The following is a 20725-nucleotide window of genomic DNA, read 5'->3' on the forward strand; positions in this document are numbered from 1 at the left end:
TAACAAACAGTACATAAGTATTCACAGTCCATCTGTAGGATGCTCAGTTGATTGGACATGAGATTGGACATAGAACACACCTGTCTATGTAAGGTCTCATACTCGACAGTCCCTGTCAAAGCAAGGAAGGGAACAGAAAAATTCCTGTGGCACTGAAGGATCCAATAAGCACAGTGGCCTCCATCCTCCATCATCAAATGGAAGAAATTTGGAACCACTAGGTCTCTTCCAGGCTTGTATTGTAGAGAGGACTCAATAAAAAACACACCCTGTGTGGACTTTACCAGAAGGCATCTGAAGGACTCGACCATGAGAAATGAAATCTTGTGGTCTGAGACAAAGAATGAACACCTTGGAGTGAATGCTGAGTGTCATGTCTGGAGGAAACCAGGCACCACTCATCACCTGGCCAAAATCATCCCTGTAGTGAAGCATGGTGGTGGCAGCATTATGCTGTGGGGATATCTTTTTGGCAGCAAAAAGTGGGAGGGTTGAGTCAGGGTAGAGGGAAAGATGGGTGGAGGAATGTACATGCTTGATGATAACCTGCTCCAGAATACCCCATCTCCCAACAGTACAACAAGCCTAAGCACACAGCTAAGATAATAAAGGAGTGGCTTCAAGACCACTCTGTGAATGTCCTATCAGAACCAGAGCCCAGACTTGAACCCGATTGAACATCTCGTGAAAGATCTGAAAATGGCTGTGCACTGCTGTTCCCCATCCAGCCACATGGAGTTTGAGAGGTTCTGCCCCAAAATAGGTGTGCATTCTTGCATATAAAGCTCGTTGCATCATATGCAATAATTGTTGCCAAAGGTGCTTCAACAAAGTACAGAGCAAAGTCGGAATACAAGTTATATTTTTGTTTTATTCTTGTAATATCGTAAACAGAGGGTATTTTGCACCTTGTCTTTATCCATAGATTTACCAGTCTTTTCACTCTAAGAACCATTTAATCCAGGGGGTGGTTAGTCAGCAGCCTTGCCAAAACAACAATTGTCATAAAATAGATTATGATGTATTTTCAGCCCTTTTTACTCTGGCAGTAATAAGCTGTTGCTAAGTGAAGACAAGTCCAGATTCATCAAAAGGGACATCCCACACACTGCCTGTCATTGTCTATTCATGAAGCACAGGCTGACACATATGATGGGAGGTGATGAACAGTTTGAGTGGCAGGCCATATTGACAAAGTACTATTTAAATTTAGCTCTATATAGACAGATATTTGGTGCTCTAATTCAGATTGTTGTTTCCTGGACAGAAAACAGACACAGCACCAAATTTTTGTTTTGCAAATTTCTGCCATTACATATTTTGTTAATACATCAAAAGTTTAAATTGGCCAAAAAACAACTACAAAAGATTATAATTATAGTTAACAAAGATCAAAGAGGTAGATACGTCCACACATAAATATGAAATGAGTACAGCTTGCCCTCAAACATTTGAAATGTGAACCTGAAAATATCACATTCTGTATAGGTCTGACATACAACACAGCAAAAGGTACATATATTGTTGGTTGCCAGAGAAACGTATACCCTCGGGGGATGTGTTTTTTCATCATGAAACAACAAATAATCAAAATATAGTGTAATTGTACCATCAGTGCTGATTTGTTGGCAAAAGCACAGTGTGGCCTTTGCCTTGACTGACAGATGAAATCTAGATATACAAACATCATTTCTAAACATTCAAAAGGAAAAAAGAAAGAAGTGTGTGTATGCCTGCATTTCTCATGCTGTGGGGATATATAACAGATCCCCTTTAGTCATATTGAAGCGATCTGCCTCCCTGCTACGGACAAAAAGCAACCCCCATGTGCGTGTACATGGTTACAGTGTAGGGCGAACACTTGGGTTAAAGACAGAGAGACAGAAAAAAAGAGAGAAAGATTGCAAGGGGGTGACTGAGTTCGCGCCAGTTTTTCTTGTCATTCAAATCGGTTAGCAAACATTTTTGGTTAACCCTTAATAGCTGAAACGATTTATGTCACATCACAGATTGTGTGAAATTAAATGAACGTGACAATGAGGGGTTAATCATTTTAAACATTTATTTCCTTGTGCTTCTTTAAGTATAACTGTAATTCTGTCTTTTTGCCTACAGACAGATTGTATGATCCACAGTATCATTATATGTTACATAACAAGGTCAGTGTTTGAAAAAAAAGTGTAATAAGAGAAAACACACAGTGTAACAAAACTGAAAGAATTACTTTAATGTATGCATGCCCAAACAGCACTTTATTTGTCATGTGGATTGGAATAAGTGGGGACTAGCAGGGTTACAACCATGACTCATTTCTTCAAACAGGAAAGTAAAATAGAAACATGAAGGGGAAAATTTGCCTGGTTGTTCAGCACCATTCTTTCGATCATGTGAAATCATACCAATAATGGCAGGGTCTGCTAAAGAGACGAGCATTAGTGTACATCCTTACATACTTAAAACAACAACAAGACAGCAACATCAAAAATAGCAAATAAGGTTTTCACAGTGGTACTCTTTCTATTTAAGAATCTTAAACTCAGGTGGATATACTGCCCATCTGAAAGCTTTCTCTGAATTAAATGAGTCATTTTAAGTGGTTCCTTTGCTTTTAAACATTTGCTAGTGGCTGTCAGGCTGCACAGCTGTGCTAACATAAATATAGTAACATTAGCACCAGCAACAAAGATAAAGAACAGGCAATGTGGATCCAAATGTCATAGATTTAGGGGAAAGGTCATGGGGTTACACAAGTTTTTAGGGTAATGTCAGTTCAAAATTTCATCATAACCCATCCTAGAGCTGTTGAGATGTTTTAGTCCAAAGTAATGAAACCCAGAAACTGACAAAACAACACTGACCAAACAGGAAATGTCAAAGTGATTGATTGATTGATTGATTGATTGATTGATTGATTGATTGATTGATTGATTGATTGATTGATTGATTGATTGATTGATTGATTGGTTGATTGATTGATTGATTGGATCTTTATTTTGAACATGTTGAAAAAGTACAACAACATAGAAGTAAAAGAGACAAATAAACAAAGCAAAACAAAAGGAAAACGAGCAACCACAACTACAAATAACTTTCATGTTCAAAAAGGAGCAGGAAGAAGCACAAGCTTATTTAATCCCACCCCTTTTCCACTATCTAGTAATCAATAGACAACAGAAATACCTCCTTGCAATTACATTATATGTTATGTGTTTTTTTATTATAAATTTTTCATATATAATATACATATATGTTTCTATCTATCCATACATACGTATATACACATACACACATTTTCAATAACCCCAGTAAGACCTCAAAGGATACACAACCTACAGATATATATACCCATACCAACATACCCGTGCACCCGCACACACATGAAAATATTAGACAAGAACACCCTATCAAATCTCTACCTCCTCCCTGTACCCTGTAAAAACCATATCCTTAAACCTCTTTTTAAACTGCGCCATGCTCGGACATTGCTTCATATCTTTACCTAGTCTGTTCCACAGCTTCACTCCACACACAGAGATGCAAAAACTCTTTAATGTTGTACAGATACAAGGATGTTTTAAATTTAATTCCCCCTCAAATTGTATCCCCATTCCCTTTTAGAAAACAGTTTTAGAATATTGTCAGGAAGCAGGTTTTTTATTGCTTTATACATAATTTGTGCAGTGAGAAAATGAACCAGATCTGTGAATTTTTGATTTTAATAGAAAGTTATGAGCATGACTGACCTCTGCTTTGAGGTCATAATACATTGATATATTTTAATAATATGGTAACATTTGTCTTCTGAAAGTAAATCTGTAAAAATCTAAAATTGAGAGGTTTCAGTCCTAATGACTGGTTAATAAGGACTCACACAGCATCAGGAATTCAAGCTTTATCTTATAAAATCAATGCCATATTGGGTTGGATTTAAATCAAAGGCTGGACAATTAATCACTGGTGACAGCACATTTGCTTCCTTACCAGAGCCGAACCTTTTCCTTTTCATTACTCTATAACTGAATACCAGAAAATTATTGTCTAGTTTACAAACCTGCCTGTGGGCATGCAGGTTTTTGAGGCCATGGCACCTGACCTATGGAATGCTCTTCCCGCTCACATGAGATTTGCTGATTATACAGACTTCAGAAAATTAGCTAAAGGCATATATGTTCACTGGGGTATTTCAGTAACATGTTTTATATCAAGTCTGCTATTATGCAGTGCACATTTTGTCATTTCATTGTTATGCTCTTAATGTTGTTTTAATAACTGTGCAGTTTTGAAATCTATAAATATGTCTGTATCTTTTAAATTGTTTCTAGACTTTGTATGCATTAGATTACTTTATATACTCTGTTTGTGACTAATTTAAATGCCCAAGTGGGATTATACAAGCAATCTAATCTAATTGAAAACAGAAAAGCTCAAAAAAGTGGGAAAAAAGGAGTGAAAAACTCTTTAAATTCCCTCTTTCATGGTTAATGTTCAGTTTTCTTGGTCCAAGAAGTAGAAAATACTCATGATGAAAGATGAAAGAGTAAGATGTGGACAAAAAAGGTGCCTCCAATCAAAGAGTTCTGATTTTTGAAACTCCCCATAGTTCTTTTTTACTTTGTTTTTGTTATGAGATGCAGATGAATCATACAGAGCCACTCCAATCACATAAACAAGATTTTTTTGTACCTCATTGTAAATTTTTTGTAAACACTATAAAGAGATGAACAGATGTTTGAAAAAAGAAATGAAAGTGGCTATGTATGCCAAGGAACAATTATAGTTAAGAGGAAGTGGACTGCAGGATTATTTAGAGGTTTTTACCATGAACACAATCACCCTAACAGTGTTTTCTGACTTCTGTTTCACAGAAAACTTTTCTAATTCACTAGATTTACAAACCGAAAAGGACAGAAAACACAAATGCAATCCTGGGTATTTCTACAAACTGGCAGGCTCTCTCAGTTGATCCTAGCAGATAAGCATACAATAAGACACTAAATGCTTTAGATTATTTGTTGGCAAACTTTTCTTTCCTTTCTCTCACTCATTGTCTCTCTCCTTCCCCCCTTCTCTCCCCATGTTGCATTGTACACAAACTGGAGCACTGTATGGCATGTGGTGCAGAGAATGAGTCAGACTGCCCACCAGCTGTGAGCCTGGCTTGCCAGTGGGGAGGAGTAAAGATATTTCACGCAGGGCTGCATGACATCGATGTGGGTGATTTGCAGGGTTATTAGCTGAAAGCCAATGGCTAGCTGCAAAAATGGACCTCAGGTAAAGCCTATAAAAAAGTGACCATATGATTATAATTATAATATTCCAGCTGGACACCTACATACATTTCCTCTATAACAGTAATGAAATCAGTGACTCTGAAAATATACTTTATTCTTATTAAGGGCTCAGGGCCTAAGTCAAAGAACAAAAAGTTTCACTTTTATATTATTAGTTTCATTAAAGAGCAAGCAAAGTAATAATTACAACAGAAGTATGGTTTGGTAGGAAATGCACACATTTTAAATAAAAATGTTAAATATTTACTGTTTTTTTTACTTACATCAACAATGGTCACTGATATTGGCAATCATTTTTGGAATTAATATTCTTTGGATTAACTTATGGTAAATGGCCTGTATTTGTATAGCGCTTTACTAGTCCCTGAGGACCCCAAAGCGCTTTACACATTCAGTCATCCACCCATTCACACACACTGGTGATGGCAAGCTACATTGTAGCCACAGCCACCCTGGGGCGCACTGACAGAGGCTTATTTCAAATAAAATTTAACAAAAAGTAAAAATCCTGACATGGCTTCGAAACAGTATATTGCAATAACTTAGCAGGAAAAAAAATCTATAACAAGAACATAAAACTGTTTTTTTAAACCTTAAACTGCCAGTTCAGGGTGGGTTTCAGTGGGCCCGTACATTTGGCCAGTTGCATACAAATCTTGAATACATCGTTTTTGAATAAAGTATAACAGAATAAAACAAATATAACGTTTAGTTATCTGTACTTTTAACCCCTTGCCGCCTCTACCGTTCCCGAGCGGCTACTGTTGTTCAACTTTCCTGCTTGCTTTGGGGACATGTACCTGTAAAACTTGCCTCCTGCTTGCCACTACACGCTAAAACCCTATTATCCAATTAGCAGCGTTAGCGGAGGGGTTCGTCCTTGGCACGCCAATTTTCCAATTAGAAACACGTGAATTTGCTCCCCTACTTAGAGACATGTGGCCGGGACGTTCGCGTTTTCGCAGACTTAGGCAACACTCTGGGGGGGAAACTAAAAATCAAAACATGTACGCTTTGGTGAACGCCTTCATGCGTTGCCTCTCCTTTCTCTTTCCTCCTTCTTGGCTTTGTGTCAGCTTTTGCTTGTGGGTTGGGAATGAGTGCGAAGAGACGCTACAGCGGCCCAATCCCAGAGCTCGTTTCAAAAGCAGAGAGCCTCTTACATATGAGGAAGTAAAAGCAGCAGCAGAAGCAGAAGCACAAGGAGGCTCCAGACCGTCGGTCTCACCAGGTCCAGACTGCGTCTCGCTGGCTGCTACAAGCCCCGCTGCTCCTAAGGGCCCTTCGTCGGGTCTGATTTGGATAGGGGGTCTCTGGCGAGCCGTGGAGCGCGTCTTCGGAGCCCCCTGGGTCCTTCTCCGCCATCACCTGTGCCCGAAAAGGCGACGTGCAGCTTTGGGCGCCCAGTATCCTGTCTGTGCCTTCGAGTCGGGTAAGATTAAAAGCTTCCAGAGAGGCGCTGCTGCTGCTGCTAAAATCGTGGACGTGAAGGGACCGGGTGAAACCACCTTTACTTATTCGAAGAATATGAGCGGGTCCGTGGGGGTACCCAGTGTGAACTCAACGGAATGCGCCTCGGATGCGTCGGCGGAGCAGGGCATCGATGAGGTAATTACCGTGGACCAGCTCTCGCAGGAGATGGGGACGGTGACGATAACAGTGGCCATTCAAGCGGCTGAGGACGAGGAACCCGAGGAAGTGACATCCAATAATGCTGACTTCCTCGGAGGTAGCTGTAGCGAGGACGAAATCGGAAGACATGACAAATCGAGGTTTGTGTTATTTGCTACTTTAAGTTAATTACCGTAATGCCTAGTGCTGTGAAAACTCAAACTAACTAAATCCTATCCTACACGTTAATGTGAAACCTGTTAGTTTAGTTGTTCAATTCCCTCCAAGGAAGTTCAGCAAGGTTGGAAGTAAAACAAGTGACTGTGTTAGTTCTTACTGGAACCCCACGAGTGTCTTTGTGCTCTGAATTTTATTCTTAAGCTGATGATTACAGCACGGGAGCAGCTTTGGCACAGTTGGACTGTTTTGTTTCAGTATAAGAATGCCACTCACATGAAAGGCTATTGTAGAAATGTCACAAATTCCAACAGGTGCATCACAGGCACAACAAAACCCGGCAACGAGTGCAGTAGATGAAAATAGATGCTTACAATTGGGAGTGTAAATCCTCACAGACACGGGTGAGGGATATTATTATTTATTATTATTGTCTTTTGGGTTGGAAGTGTTTAACCACCAGTAGGCAGCATCATAGCTATAAAGCTAGACACCTGAGACGGAGAGATAAAGGATGGCACCTTCACTTTAATCTAATTCCCCTGCGTCATGGCCTGCTATTTTTATCCTCTGGCCTATAAGGTCCCTACTTGAACTACATGCACAAAGAGTGAGTCAGTGGTAGAAAGGCCAAAGGGGAAAATAAATCTCTTTCTTCATACCAAGCATTTGTTTACTTGGAGCTACTGAGGTGTGACCTGTGTGACAAAGGGCTCGGTAACGCCTGCAAGCTATTGCTTTACAGCACGTTTTTCACACAGCTGGTATTTTAAGTGGTTAAGGTCTAGGAATCGTTTTTAGGACGTGTTAAATGTAAGCTGTTGGTTTGTTAGTCTAATATTCCTCCTGCATTCCTCCAGAGAACTTGTGTAGAGTGACTTGAAAATAAATGTATAACTATCGAATAATCTCTTGCGTTGTCTTTGCTCGTGCCTCTCGTCCTATTATTTGAGGAATGCAGGAAGGTATTCTCTTCTAAATTCTTGTCGTGCTTTATCTGACATCCTGGGGAAGATGTGGGCTCGTGCCAGCTGTATGGTCAGTGGGCTGGAAAGCTGCTGAGCGAGGGTGTGTGAGGGAGGAGGCTGGAGGAGGTGATGAGTCATCCACAAAATTTCATTCAGACCCTCACTCTAATCTGTAAGGCTACCTGACTGTGCAGCTTTACGGCAGCTGTCAGGCTGCTGTCAAATTATGCCTCAAAGCTTCAGTTATGCACTGTTGATACCAGTTTTTGTAAACTGTGTGAAGTTGATGTGGTGAACCACCATATTCTATGTGGGAGGGAGAGCCTGTGTCTCTGGCCTTCAGATGGAGAGGTCTTGGCAGTTTCAGGACTGGTGGGACACTGGTGTAAAGGTCTGGCACTGAGGCATGGTGACTGTGGCTAGAGACGCAGCTTGTCAACTGCTGAAAGAAAAATCAGGAAGGAGGGAAGCAAACGGTCAAACGCTTCTCATGCCAGCATGTTGTTTGAAGAAATGACAGGATAAGATTGTATTACTGCCAAAAACTTGTAAGCCTCTGGCTTATTGTATTAATGAAAGTAAAATGTGTAACAGTTGTAATGTTGGTGGTTGAGGATATGAAACATTCTGCTATTTCGGTAACGCACTAAAAAAGGTTCTCTGGCCATGATGCACGTTATCTTCCCACACACAGTGGTGCCGGGACCAGCGGAGGAGAACTGGAGGAGGAGAGCTGGCAGCCCCCGGATCCAGAGCTTATCCAGAAGTTGGTTACTCAGATTGAGTACTACCTGTCTGATGAAAACTTGGAGCATGATGCCTTCCTGCTTAAACATGTCAGACGTAACAAACTCGGGTTTGTTAGCGTCAAGTTGCTCACGTCCTTCAAAAAGGTAATGGTGGCAAAATTTTGAGGTAGTCTAGAAACACGGCAATGTCTCATTTCAGTACACATCAAACTAAGGTGGGAAAGTACACACGCTCTTCTGCTGCTGGCTAAAACATACACATCACATACTAAATTTTATACTAGAGACTCAGAATTATGTCTTGTTTTACTATAGATTAGCCAGTGTGTGTTGCGTTGCACATTGTGATTTATAGTTGACCACAATGAATAAATTAACTTTTAAGTAATGCTGAGAGAAAAGGTAGTCTTAGAATTGAAATATGGCTAAAGATGAAAGTCATTTTTATCTCCTAGTGACAGAAGCTTGTGAGAGCTGAATAACAATGACTGGCTGCTTCTAGTGTCAGCATGACTAGCTGTTGCTGTTTGGTGATATTCTCACGTTAATTCACAACAGCTTGTGCTAATTTCAGCTCAATTCAGATGTGTTGGCTTTTTTTTTTTTTTTAGATCTGTCTGCACAGATTAAACCTAGATTGTATTCATGATCATTCACACATTTATTACCCTCTACTCAATATCTCTGTATAGAATAAACTCTTGACAGATTACATTGGCCAGAAGAAAAATACTGATGTGCATTTTCTAAAAAAAAAAAAAAAAATTCTGAATTTGATGAATAAAAATCTTTCCAGGTCAATATTTTTAGACTCAAACAGAATAGTGCTACACTTCAAAATAATTATTTGCCTTGCACTTGGTGCAGGCTCTGTTCTGAAAAAGCAAACTGTCATGACTGGTTGCTTCTTGCAAACAGTTTGAACAGCAGGTGGGTGGGACTGTCCTGATGACATCCAAAACTTGTACCTGAGAGGATCATATTGACATTGTTTTGGGTTTTTTTTAATGTAATAAGTATACACCTGTGCAACAGTACATGTGGTAGACGATAAAGAACATCATACTCCTTACTCTAGTCAGTTTAATTTTTCCTTCGGTGCAGTATCAAGCAATGTACAGTACTTGGGTAGTGACAGCTGTAGACCAGTTTAAGGCATAGTGAGATACTTTAACAGAGTACTAGTCACTACACGTTTGGAATGTACTATATGGCAAACTGACTATAGTAAGGGATGAGCACTTGCTGATTTAATCTGATTCAACCATGAGCTCAGAATCACTGAGCTAAAACATAAGTTTGGGCAATATAGTAAAGTCAGAATTTTTGGCTTAAATTAATGGGTATAATTAGAGATTTAGGAAGTATGATTAACAAGAAGCTGTGAAACATTCTTAGTCTATCTTGGTGACAGACTGAAGTTAGCGTGGCCATTTTTACTGAAGCTTAATAACTCATAATTAAAGGTAGTTTCACTGAAATTGTGACCCGATGGTCACTGGGTATATGACTGTAACAAAGATGTTGTTTGTTTTTTTTCCCCCAGGTGAAACACTTAACTCGTGACTGGAGAACCACTGCTTATGCTCTGAGACACTCAAAGATCCTTGAGCTGAATGATGAGGGGCGTAAGGTGCGACGTAAATCCGCAGTACCAGTCTTTGCCAGCGAGTCACTGCCCAGCCGCATGCTACTATTAAGTGATTTGCAGAGGTGGCCAGAGCTGGCTGCTCTCACTAAGGATAATGGAAGTGCTGAAGGAGGAGCCACTCAACAGGAGCAGCTGATGAAGCTGTTACTGAAAGCATTTGGAACATACGGTGCCATTGCCTCTGTTAGAGTCTTGAAACCTGGAAAGGACCTGCCGGCTGACCTGAAGAGGCTGAGTGGTCGCTACGCTCAGCTGGGCACTGAAGAATGTGCCATTGTGGAGTTTGAGGAGGTGGAGGCTGCTGTTAAAGCCAACGAAGCTGCAGGGAGTGAGAACGGAGGACCCAGTTTACTGGGGTTGAAAGTGGTTCTGATTGGCACCAAGCCGCCTAAAAAGAAGGTACCAAAAGAACGACCTCGTGAGGAAGGAGGGATGCGGAAAAGCCGCTCTCTAAACAGCCGGGTACGAGAGCTTCAGTATCATGGGGACGACTCTGCTTGCAGCTCTTCGGAGACAGAGAGCACCCCTACATCTCCCAGATTGGCTAGAAAATCCCAGTCGTGCAACAAGCTCAGCCCCACCACTGCAGGCATTAGCTTCCAGAATAATCACCTGAGTCCAAGTATGTCCCCACGTAACAGCCCCTGGTCTAGCCCTCGTGCTAGCCCGTGTTCTCAGCGCAAATCTCCTCATTCCCACAAGTCTCCCTTAGCTGTTGAGGGTAGACTGAGCCCTGAGTCTGGACGTCGTTGGGCAGATTACTCCTCAGACAGTAGCCTCACACCTTCAGGGAGCCCGTGGGTTCAGCGGCGGAAGCAGGTGGCATCACAGGAAAGCAGCCCTGTCGGCAGCCCGATGCTGGGTAGAAAGATCCAGAATGCTGATGGCCTGCCGCCAGGAGTAATGAGGCTGCCAAGGGGTCCTGATGGAACTCGTGGCTTTCACTGTGTGGCGATTGAGAGGGGAAAGACTGCTGCTACTCAGACTTGATATGTGGAGCCTCATTATGTATTCGCTGACCCCCCCCAGAAATAAAATGAGATATTGGAAGTTTAAACAGTTCTTGGCCATGTTGCTCAAGCCCCACCCCACATTTCAGACTGTGTAGATATATAATTTTTTTTTTTAGTGCATCAGTTTTGAGTCTTTGTTATATTTTTATACAACATTTTGAGTTACCATGGTAACATTAGTGATTTACTAATGGAAATTTGAGTGAATGTAAATTAATATTGTTTTGAGAGAGAACTTTGAATACACCACTGACGTGAACCATGCCACCTCCATTGTATGAGAGCTTGTTCTACTTGGGGTAACCTGGGGGAAAGGATTCAATTTTTTTTTTCTTTTACTTTTTTTTTCTTTTACTTTTTTCTTTTTTTTTTTTTTTTTTTTTTTAAGTTGGGGGGGGGGGGGGGGGGATTGTCTTGTCCTCTTGTATGTGTTTAAAAAAGGAAAAAAAAAGATCTTGTTTGTGGATGGCGTATAAATGTGTAAGTCTCACAGGCACATGGACTTGATAGAGATATCGCCATATGCCTTTTCTGTGTCTGTCTAATGTGAGTTCCATTTTTACAAACTACTTAAACTGAGGCCATAATTGCTCCACTGCCACGAAGATTGGAATGTTCAAATTGGACATTATTTTTGTAAATTTGTTTTATTTTTATTTTTGGTACACTTGGTTGGAAAGGTTCTCCTTATCCCTATACATGTTCAGCAGTTAGCTGCTTGATTGTTGCTGCTTATTTTTTTTTTTTTTTTTTTTTTAAGTTTTACTTCTCCTTGCCATGTTTTCATCAGTCTAAGCCCACAATGAGGTTTGAGGGATTTTCAGGTCGGCCAGAATAGATGCTCTTATGTTCTTGCCTTTACATCTGAGATGGGGTATTTGTACACTGCAATTCCTATTGTACAAATAAATCACTAAATATGCACTCTGCCTGAGTTCTTTTTGTGACATTACTTTTGGTCATTTCAAATGAACACGACTAATCTTATTTTTGACTTCAATATGTGAGCAGGATTAAGTGAGATGTTGTTACTGTGCCCAGACTGTAGAAGCTATTCCAAACTTGGAAAGCAAAATTGGCTCATTCAAGTTGTTGGGTTTTTTTTGTTTTTTAAATGAATTGCACAGATGGGAGGATGATTACATTTTTTTGGATTATTTGATCCTATGACTTTATCATTGGATGGATATATAACAAACCATCTGAGAAAAGGAAACATGGGGGGATTATTTTAAAAAATGCAACATGTACTTACTAGACTACTGATCATTTATTGCATCTTGCTATGGTAATATGCAAACTATCCATTGAATTTAGATTAAGACAACCTTTCATACACATACCATTCATACACTTAACTCTGTCAGGTCGCACAGCGACTGCAAGTGAACGGCTGTTCTCGAGTCTTTCCGCAGCATCTTAATTAGAGGTTTGGATTCTGAAGTGACTATTGGACAGGATCATTGTTTTAGTACATTCCTGTCTAAATTTGGCTTGGTGATTGGTGTTGTCTGCTGGGGAATATCACATCTGTCTTCTTTGTACACTGCAGCATGGTCCCCCCCCCCCTGATTTTGTCTGTTTGCTCAGTTTATGTAAACATTCTTTTACAAGCCTTTCAGGGTCTGCTATGGAGAAGCATGTCCATGTTGCTTTCCTTATACAGTTACATTTTTCCTGCAGATGTTCCTTTTCTGCATTTTACATACAGATTTTATGTATTTGAAAATTGCTAGCCACTCAATGACTACAAAAACAACTTCCTACCACAATAGTAAAATATCAGAACAAAGGAGGCCAAAACCAATTGTTTGTCCTCAATTCAGATATTTCAGAGCTTTGTTTTCCCTTTTGCACAGATAAATCATCTCTGCTCATTTGTATAAAACTAATTACTCCATTGTGATCCCATGTTGTTGCAAAGCCAAATGAAAAGATACAATGGTGGGTATTACTTTTTATGAGCAATGTAATTTGTGCCTTGTCCTCAGGCGGTTTCCAATAGTTCTGAGCAACCATTTAGATATGAAAGAAGGGACCGTGCTGTTGGATGCTCGTAGAGCTGTTACGACTTTTAAATTCATGTGGTTGCATCATTCTGTCGATCCACGTTTTTGTTAGAAATCTTATTTCCTGTAGGAGTAAGCACAATGGGAGGACACAAGTGTTGGATGCAGAGGTTCAGGGACTATGCTCTAAAATTCAGAGATGCAATGGGACTAAGTGGGGTTGCGTAAGAGAGGGATGAATAAACTTTTGTTCTCTTTGCATGATTAGCAATTCAAAATTAGGAAGTCGTGATACTGTCTGCCTTAAACAGATAATATTTTGGCTCAACTCCATGTAACTGTTAATGTTAGCAGTGAGAATAATGACTGTTTGAGAAAAGTACCACAAGATTAAACTATTATTCTCATATGATGATTCTCTATAATAACCATTAGGGAGAGTTTCATACTTACACCAAATAGGATAAAGACAGATAATAGAAAAACCAACTATCACAGGGGCCATTATTTGTAATTGGGCAGTGTGCAGTTACATATGAATAAAATTATTTAGTAAGGTCATTACGCTATTTATTTAGGACTTGAGAGAATTAGAAGGATGTGGAGAGTACATTTGTTAAAGAATAAAACTTCACAGCTTTTCATATGTATTAAGTATTGTATAACTTTATGTAACACCACTGTGAATTAAGCAGTATACTGCTGAATTACTCCATCATTGCATTGCTAGTTATTTTACATGGTTTTAAAAGCCTATACCATATAGTCATGTAGTCATATTGCACACATTTACACCATTACCTATCTATGCTAAACCCACTGACTAATTGTACCCATCAAGTTCACAGTCCAGATAAATCCATTAATGTGAGTATGTAACAGTACAGCATGATTCAAACTGAGGTAAGGCTGGAGCAGTCAGTAGGAACAAATATTATCAAGAGTATATTATGGATGCAGAGTTGAAAAGCCTCTGGTTGGTGTTTAAATTACAGCTCTCCAAGAAGAAATAATCACTAGACGTCTCCTCCTCAACTCAGAGAAGATGACAAACACTTACATCAGTCTGTGGGAGGGAGCTGTAGTGACTACGAGTGGGTGGAGTAAAAACTGGGGAACTAGAATTAGGGTGGAGTAAATTTACAACGCTCAGCAAAGCAACCAATTGGAAAAGTCGTATCAAAGCCCAAGAACCTGCTAGAAAGGAAATGTTTGGGTTTTTTCCCCCTTTCTTTCATTTTTTTTCAAACCTTGTTATGTAACGTGGTTGCATATATATTTATATCAATTTTAGAATTACAGCCTAATGCATTAACTGAACTAACCATTACCCTCTGGATAAACATTTTAGCTACAGTCCCCTGCAGCTATTCAGTGCCTTGTTTATGGGCTCTTTAATGATATTTTATTAAAAGGGGAACATTGCCTGGCCACTGCATTACCCTCCTGGTGTCACAAACCTGTGGGTAATGAAGGTTACTGGCACCTTTCACTGTTTAATTATATATATATAGATATAAAGAAACTGTCCTGTTCAAGTAATTGTAGTTCTGCTGTAATCAACTGAGTATGTCAGTATATTTGTGTGGCCCTTCAACTGACAATATTCACCTCTTATTTTTCCTTTCAAAATTCTCTGGTGTTACCATACACTATAAATACATTTAAAAAACACACATGCACAGTGAATTGGTTAGCAGTGCTGTGTACATTTGATAAACAAATATTTCACAATTTTATTTTCTTAACTAAAAAACAAAATTTACAGTGCCCTTACAGAGGAAAAAAAACCAACTTAAATTGACACATAAAACATATTTACATAATGTGGGTGAATTAAAAGATTTTACAGTGTTAGTACACAGACTTCTGTAAAGGATGATGACGATTTCACAGAAAATTGCCACTTAAATGCAGAGGATATCTCCAACACGGAAATCACAAGGAGCCGAGTTTGCTATTGCAGCACATTTCAAGCGTTTCAATATTTATCACAAACACAATCATACACCGATTGTTATCTGTTCTGCAACTGAAATCCAACTACATGCTGCAGGAAGAGACAGTTACACTACTTCCTTGTGGTTTACTACCCAATGCTGTTGTGAGACTATAGTAGCTTTCATTTATTAAACATATGAACTTTTATAAAATAAAATGTACCCCTGTTTGGAGAGTGTTCTTACAGGTGTGACCTGCACTGCTGAATGAATGTAGGTGAAGAAATAAAGTACATGCTGAAATAACTGTTCAGGTTGTCCACTGAAATGACAATCAATAAAAAAAAAACGCCTTAAATCCCTTCTGCACATTCATACTTTCAGGATATAAATATCACCTTTCAATTTGTCCTTTGTGTGGTGACACTATAAAATTCTGCATGGCCATGGTTACCATTTGACCCCTATTAAAGCATTTAACTTGCAATAAGAGAGAAGCAATGCACAACTCCAATGGAAAAGCGTTGCTCCACAGGAAACCACAGGTACCTATCAGCAAGACAGAGCCTAACCACTAGTTAAGTCAAAGAAACTGGACAGAGGTAATTACCGGTTCCTTATACTCCTGCACAGCACCATCTGCGCAATCTCAACAGGACATGGACGCAAAATGATTGGGATCAATCTGATGGTTGTGTGGGTAGAATCATCATTTGTGTGATGAAGAAAACACTTCCTGCTTGTTAGCAGATGGGATGAAGATGTGTTACACAGCGAGCTTAGCCAGCCAAATGTGCTAAGAACACAGCATCTCAGCTCTTCAGTCCTTTGAGAGTGAAGCAGTGTGAAGAGCAAAGCCAGCCATGTCCCCAGGGCTTTGCTTCAGATATAGAGAGAACCGTCAACAGGTCCTACATAACCAACCCCTATTAGAAGGACGTCAATCAAAGTCCAAATGCCTAGGCCTCCAAAGCTGAACAGTTTGCCCAGACCCTCTCTCCACTGGCCCAGGTAAAACCGGTCCGCTCCAAAACCACCAAGTGTAATGCTATGGAAGGAACCAGAAAAAAAATAAGTTTCATCACATATCCTAATCAATAACGTGTCTTTACATTTCCATTATTTAAGCTTGTTGTAATGGTTTTAATATTACTGTCAGTTTTACCTGAGTGCTAATGCTGTTGACCATTTGTATCCACCAGTCCAGTTACAAAATAAACGTTTTGGAAAACGTCTTTTACCTAAAAAGAAGTGAAGACATAGTGAATGCTTTCATGCACAAACAAGCAAAATTTAAACAAGCTGACTGAAAATACAACAAACATTACATCAAAAATGTCATGTGGAAATTTAAATAAATCCTCGCCAATCAGCTGATCTTAATGCCAGCTCACATCCGCTGATGTGTTTCCATCCTGCTGATAATTCGCATATGGGCTATCCTATTTAAGCAGCTTCAGCCTGCATACAAATGCTGCTGTGTCTGCAAGTAGCTTTGCAACCCACCCCAACCACAGCTTCTTCACTTTATGGTGTTTCTGACTTAAATGTCTGCTGTCACAGATGTTTTATTCTGTGAAGAGGTCCTGCTCTGCTGCTCTACCTGCCTGTGCGGTTTCCAAAAATGGCCAAGCAACCATAAGGGCTCTCTAGACAAAACCCAAACATAGCTCTACTGCAGATGAAATAACAATCATACTTTGACTAACATTGTCCTGACTGAATAGGAGTTTTCCTTTAATAGCAACCATGAATGAAAACCAGTTTAACTTCATGCTGTGGACAAAACAGTTGCTGCTCTAGACTGCATGACTTTAACTGACGACTTTAGAACCTAATTAGGCTTTATAGTGGATCCTTGATCATACCTAAGCAATGTACATGATCTAAGACATCACAGGTGGCATTGTAGCGCTTGCGTGGGCAAGAGACTGTCATACAATTGGTGGAGTTTGTGCAGCGATACTGGGAAGGGTCCAGCTGCCAACAGAACTGACAGGTGATATTGAGAGAAAAATTGGTTTGCTGCTGTCCAGACTCTCCCTGTAAATACAAAGAAGAAAATAAATTTCACTACACAGCAATTCCCAAATTGAAGCCTTACTAACCCTCTTAACAAACAGATAAAGATGGTACAGAATTACTACAGACAAGAATATTTGACAATATTACTCACTATGCAGTGAACGCCTTTTTTGGGTCTACAGGTAAATAAAGTTGGTTTGCCATATGTGCACTTGAGATGGTAATCGCATTGAATGCAATGAGCTGGCAGGCGGTGACACAAACCCCCACTAGGACATTTGGATGTGTCTTCATCTGCAGGAAACACTACAAAAAGTCCACCACAAAGTTGCATTATCTATTTTAAGACATTTTCAAGCATGAATAATAAATATTTTGTGCAAAGTAAGCAGGCTTTCATTAAATCTGGCTGCTGGTGGTGGCAACAGGCTGTGACTTGTGATAACAGACTGTGGCGGCAAAATTAAAAATACTCCGCTTTCAAAGAGGGCAGGCCATTAAAGAGTCCTTGAGCAAAGCTATTTAGTCTTGATTGCTACATTATAGCTGCATGCTGGGCAGTAAAGGAAAACTGTTGCTGCTGTTGTTGAACTTAACAAATTCTGGTTGAGATCAAGACTTTACTTAATGATATGCAGGTTAACAAAGAAAAAAAAACATGCAATACTTAGACAATGGAAATTAATTGTGTCTGAAGTAGGCAGTATTACTCTGATTTTGCACTGCATTTTATTCAGGTTCCCAGATAACATGGACATTCTTAAATATATGTAAAAACCTGCAGTTTACAATCTCATTACATACAGGAAATATAAATTTATAGTGATGCTCAAGCATGGGAAATAACCAACTTCAAATATGTCAAGTCCATCGCAATTGTATTTCTCCAAGCTTGGTTGTTTGTTTTTTTTGTTTTTTTAATCAGTGCTGCTATGTTACAGCACAACTCAGCACCCCCAAGTCTCATGCTGTTTCCATCCTGTGTTCAGACTCAGAAATAATAATGTTGTATAGATGCTAAAAAGTGTCTAGGTCTACCCTTTCCCCCCCCTTACAAATAAGACTGAATTAGGGAATTGATAAATAATCCTGATGTATGAGCAAAATCAATAGCAGCAGTGCTACAATGAAATCTTACCAATATCTTTAAGAAAATGTTACCTTTAAAATACATTTCAAATAATCCAGCATCAACCTGTGACAGGTGTGCCATGCTTTTTGCCCTAGAACAGCCTTCATCCCTCTAAAGAAAGGGGTTTGAGTTCAATTCATGAGGCATGAACTGAAAGTCCTGGTTAACAGGTTATTAATGGAAAACTGAGCTTGCTTACTGCTTAATAGAGCCGCATTTCTTTGTTGTTAAGTGCTATAAAAAATATTAAACAGAACGTCCTCTTGATGTACAAGTCACATCTTGTCACATAACTTCTTTATACAAATGAATCCTCAATTTCTATTTGAACCAAGCGAGGACTTGTTTTTCTAGCTTCATTTTGGACTACTATTCAAAAACTCACACTCAAAGATTTAAATTTGGAGTTCAGGAAACTCTAATAGTAACCGTTGTGAATGCGGCCCTTAGTCAATCTGTTTTTTAGTTTACAAACAGTAAACTAAAAACCACACAATATATAAATTCATTATTAATAAAAAAAAACAGTTAAATAAATAACGTTACAGTCAGTATGTTTAATTTTGATATTTACCTGAGGCTGCATCGGGGACCACCGGGCTAGTGATGAAAGGTCCATCTCTTGTGTAGTGGGTCTCAACATTAGTTGTGCTCAGGGAACCTGACAACAAAGCGGACAGGTCATATATGGTTGAACAGAAATTAGAAGTCTAAACACGCGTAAGCAGCTAGAGACACTGGTTTTTCTTTTAATAAAACGTGCTAATTATTGCTTTACAATAATTTTAGGAAGCTACTACACAGAAGCTACTCGCTGACATGTTCTGTCATGCTACAAATTAGCATAAACAATGAACTGTTAATTGTCATAGCTTAACTTGCATACGACACAATTAACAAAAGGTGTTTTTGTAAAATAAATGTTGAATCCGTGTTGCTCACTACAGCCAATGTTTTCATTGCTACCTAGCTAAATAAACCAGTGTTATGCTAACTTGCTAGCTAACCACCTCATGCTAATTCAGTTGGGGAAAGGTAACGACCAAAGCGAGATCTATAAGTGTATTATTGTAAGCATACCGTTAACACACTGTAACATAAGGTCCATAAACAATACAGCGATAATTCCGTAGCTTTTAAGGCACCGTCCTCTGTCCGGTCTCCAAATCTGACAGACACTAGCCATTGTTACCGCAGAGCTAAAGAGAGCTGCATTCACGTCATGTAGGAAACTGGAGTGCTAATAGTCCTCTGATAGTTTCAAGCACGGAGATAGAGCAGTTTTTGTTTTGTTTTCTTTCTTTGTTTTAAATTAACAAAAATCACTAAAATAAAACCCCAAATAAGATCTGAAAATATTTTTCGTTTGAGGTCATTCTAATACAAATTAAAGGTTAGGCAATAGGGGGAAAAAAGACTAAGAAGAAGAAGAAGAGCCACTTTAATGTAAAAAAAAAAAAAGAAAAAAGAAAAAAGCAAAACTATTATCAGGTTCTTTGGTTATTTAGTTAAAGCTGTGAACATGCAACGGAAATCATATTAAATTTCATATATATGGTGTTTGATAGAGGACTGCATTAGTTTAATCCTTTACCCATGACAAAATACATTGTGTATTAATGCCATTCCATAAATGCAGGACATTTTCTGCCAACCCATGAATTTGAAAATCTTGAAAAAGAATTTGAAAAAGGTCAGTCCTCTTTGAACTGTGTCAATGTGTCCAATTAAAGTGACCCTGTTATGTATATTACCAAAAGCAGACAAATTAATTTCAGGGTTTGCTGCCTTTATCTATACATCTAGATTTTATTATTCAAAAGTCTCTGGAATTACACTGCTAGCATCCTTTTCTAAGAAAATACAAATACTAGGACCGATTTGCAGTCCTGTTACCAAACGTATAAAACAAACATTAAAAACATAAAATATTATTAAACATCACATTTATATCATAATCTATAAAGAAATCCAGCCATTTTAACTTCAACCTTGTTACTGCATCATACCGATAAAATAAAAACAAGCCTTGAAATAGTTACAGTAATCTTCAAAACTAACTGATCTTGTGACCTTAGTGTAAAACTAGAATAGAACTAAAGCTAAACAGAAATGTGCTATAATAAAAGTTTGAACCTTTCCCATTAAGATTGATGCAG

The 20725-nt window shown here is 39.0% G+C and overlaps 2 protein-coding genes across 2 annotated transcripts; one reads left to right on the forward strand and one right to left on the reverse strand.

Annotated features, from left to right (window-relative positions):
• Positions 1 to 6210: 6210 nt before the first annotated feature.
• Positions 6211 to 11790, forward strand: larp6a (La ribonucleoprotein 6, translational regulator a). Its single transcript, XM_026174271.1, has 3 exons — positions 6211 to 7063; positions 8742 to 8940; positions 10343 to 11790. The coding sequence occupies exons 1-3, from the start codon at positions 6228 to 6230 to the stop codon at positions 11435 to 11437; spliced, it is 2130 nt and encodes a 709-aa protein (XP_026030056.1). The 5' UTR covers positions 6211 to 6227; the 3' UTR covers positions 11438 to 11790.
• Positions 11791 to 15242: 3452 nt separating this feature from the next.
• tm2d3 (TM2 domain containing 3) lies at positions 15243 to 19832 on the reverse strand. The gene is made up of 6 exons (XM_026174283.1): positions 19647 to 19832; positions 19141 to 19227; positions 17586 to 17740; positions 17278 to 17452; positions 16575 to 16650; positions 15243 to 16457 (listed from the first exon to the last, which is right to left on the reverse strand). Exons 1-6 carry the CDS (start codon positions 19750 to 19752, stop codon positions 16292 to 16294), a joined length of 765 nt encoding a protein of 254 aa, XP_026030068.1. The 5' UTR covers positions 19753 to 19832; the 3' UTR covers positions 15243 to 16291.
• Between the last annotated feature and the right edge of the window lie 893 nt (positions 19833 to 20725).

The sequence above is a fragment of the Astatotilapia calliptera genome, chromosome 1 (assembly GCF_900246225.1).
Source record: "Astatotilapia calliptera chromosome 1, fAstCal1.2, whole genome shotgun sequence".
In the NCBI taxonomy this organism is placed as follows: Eukaryota; Metazoa; Chordata; class Actinopteri; order Cichliformes; family Cichlidae; genus Astatotilapia; species Astatotilapia calliptera.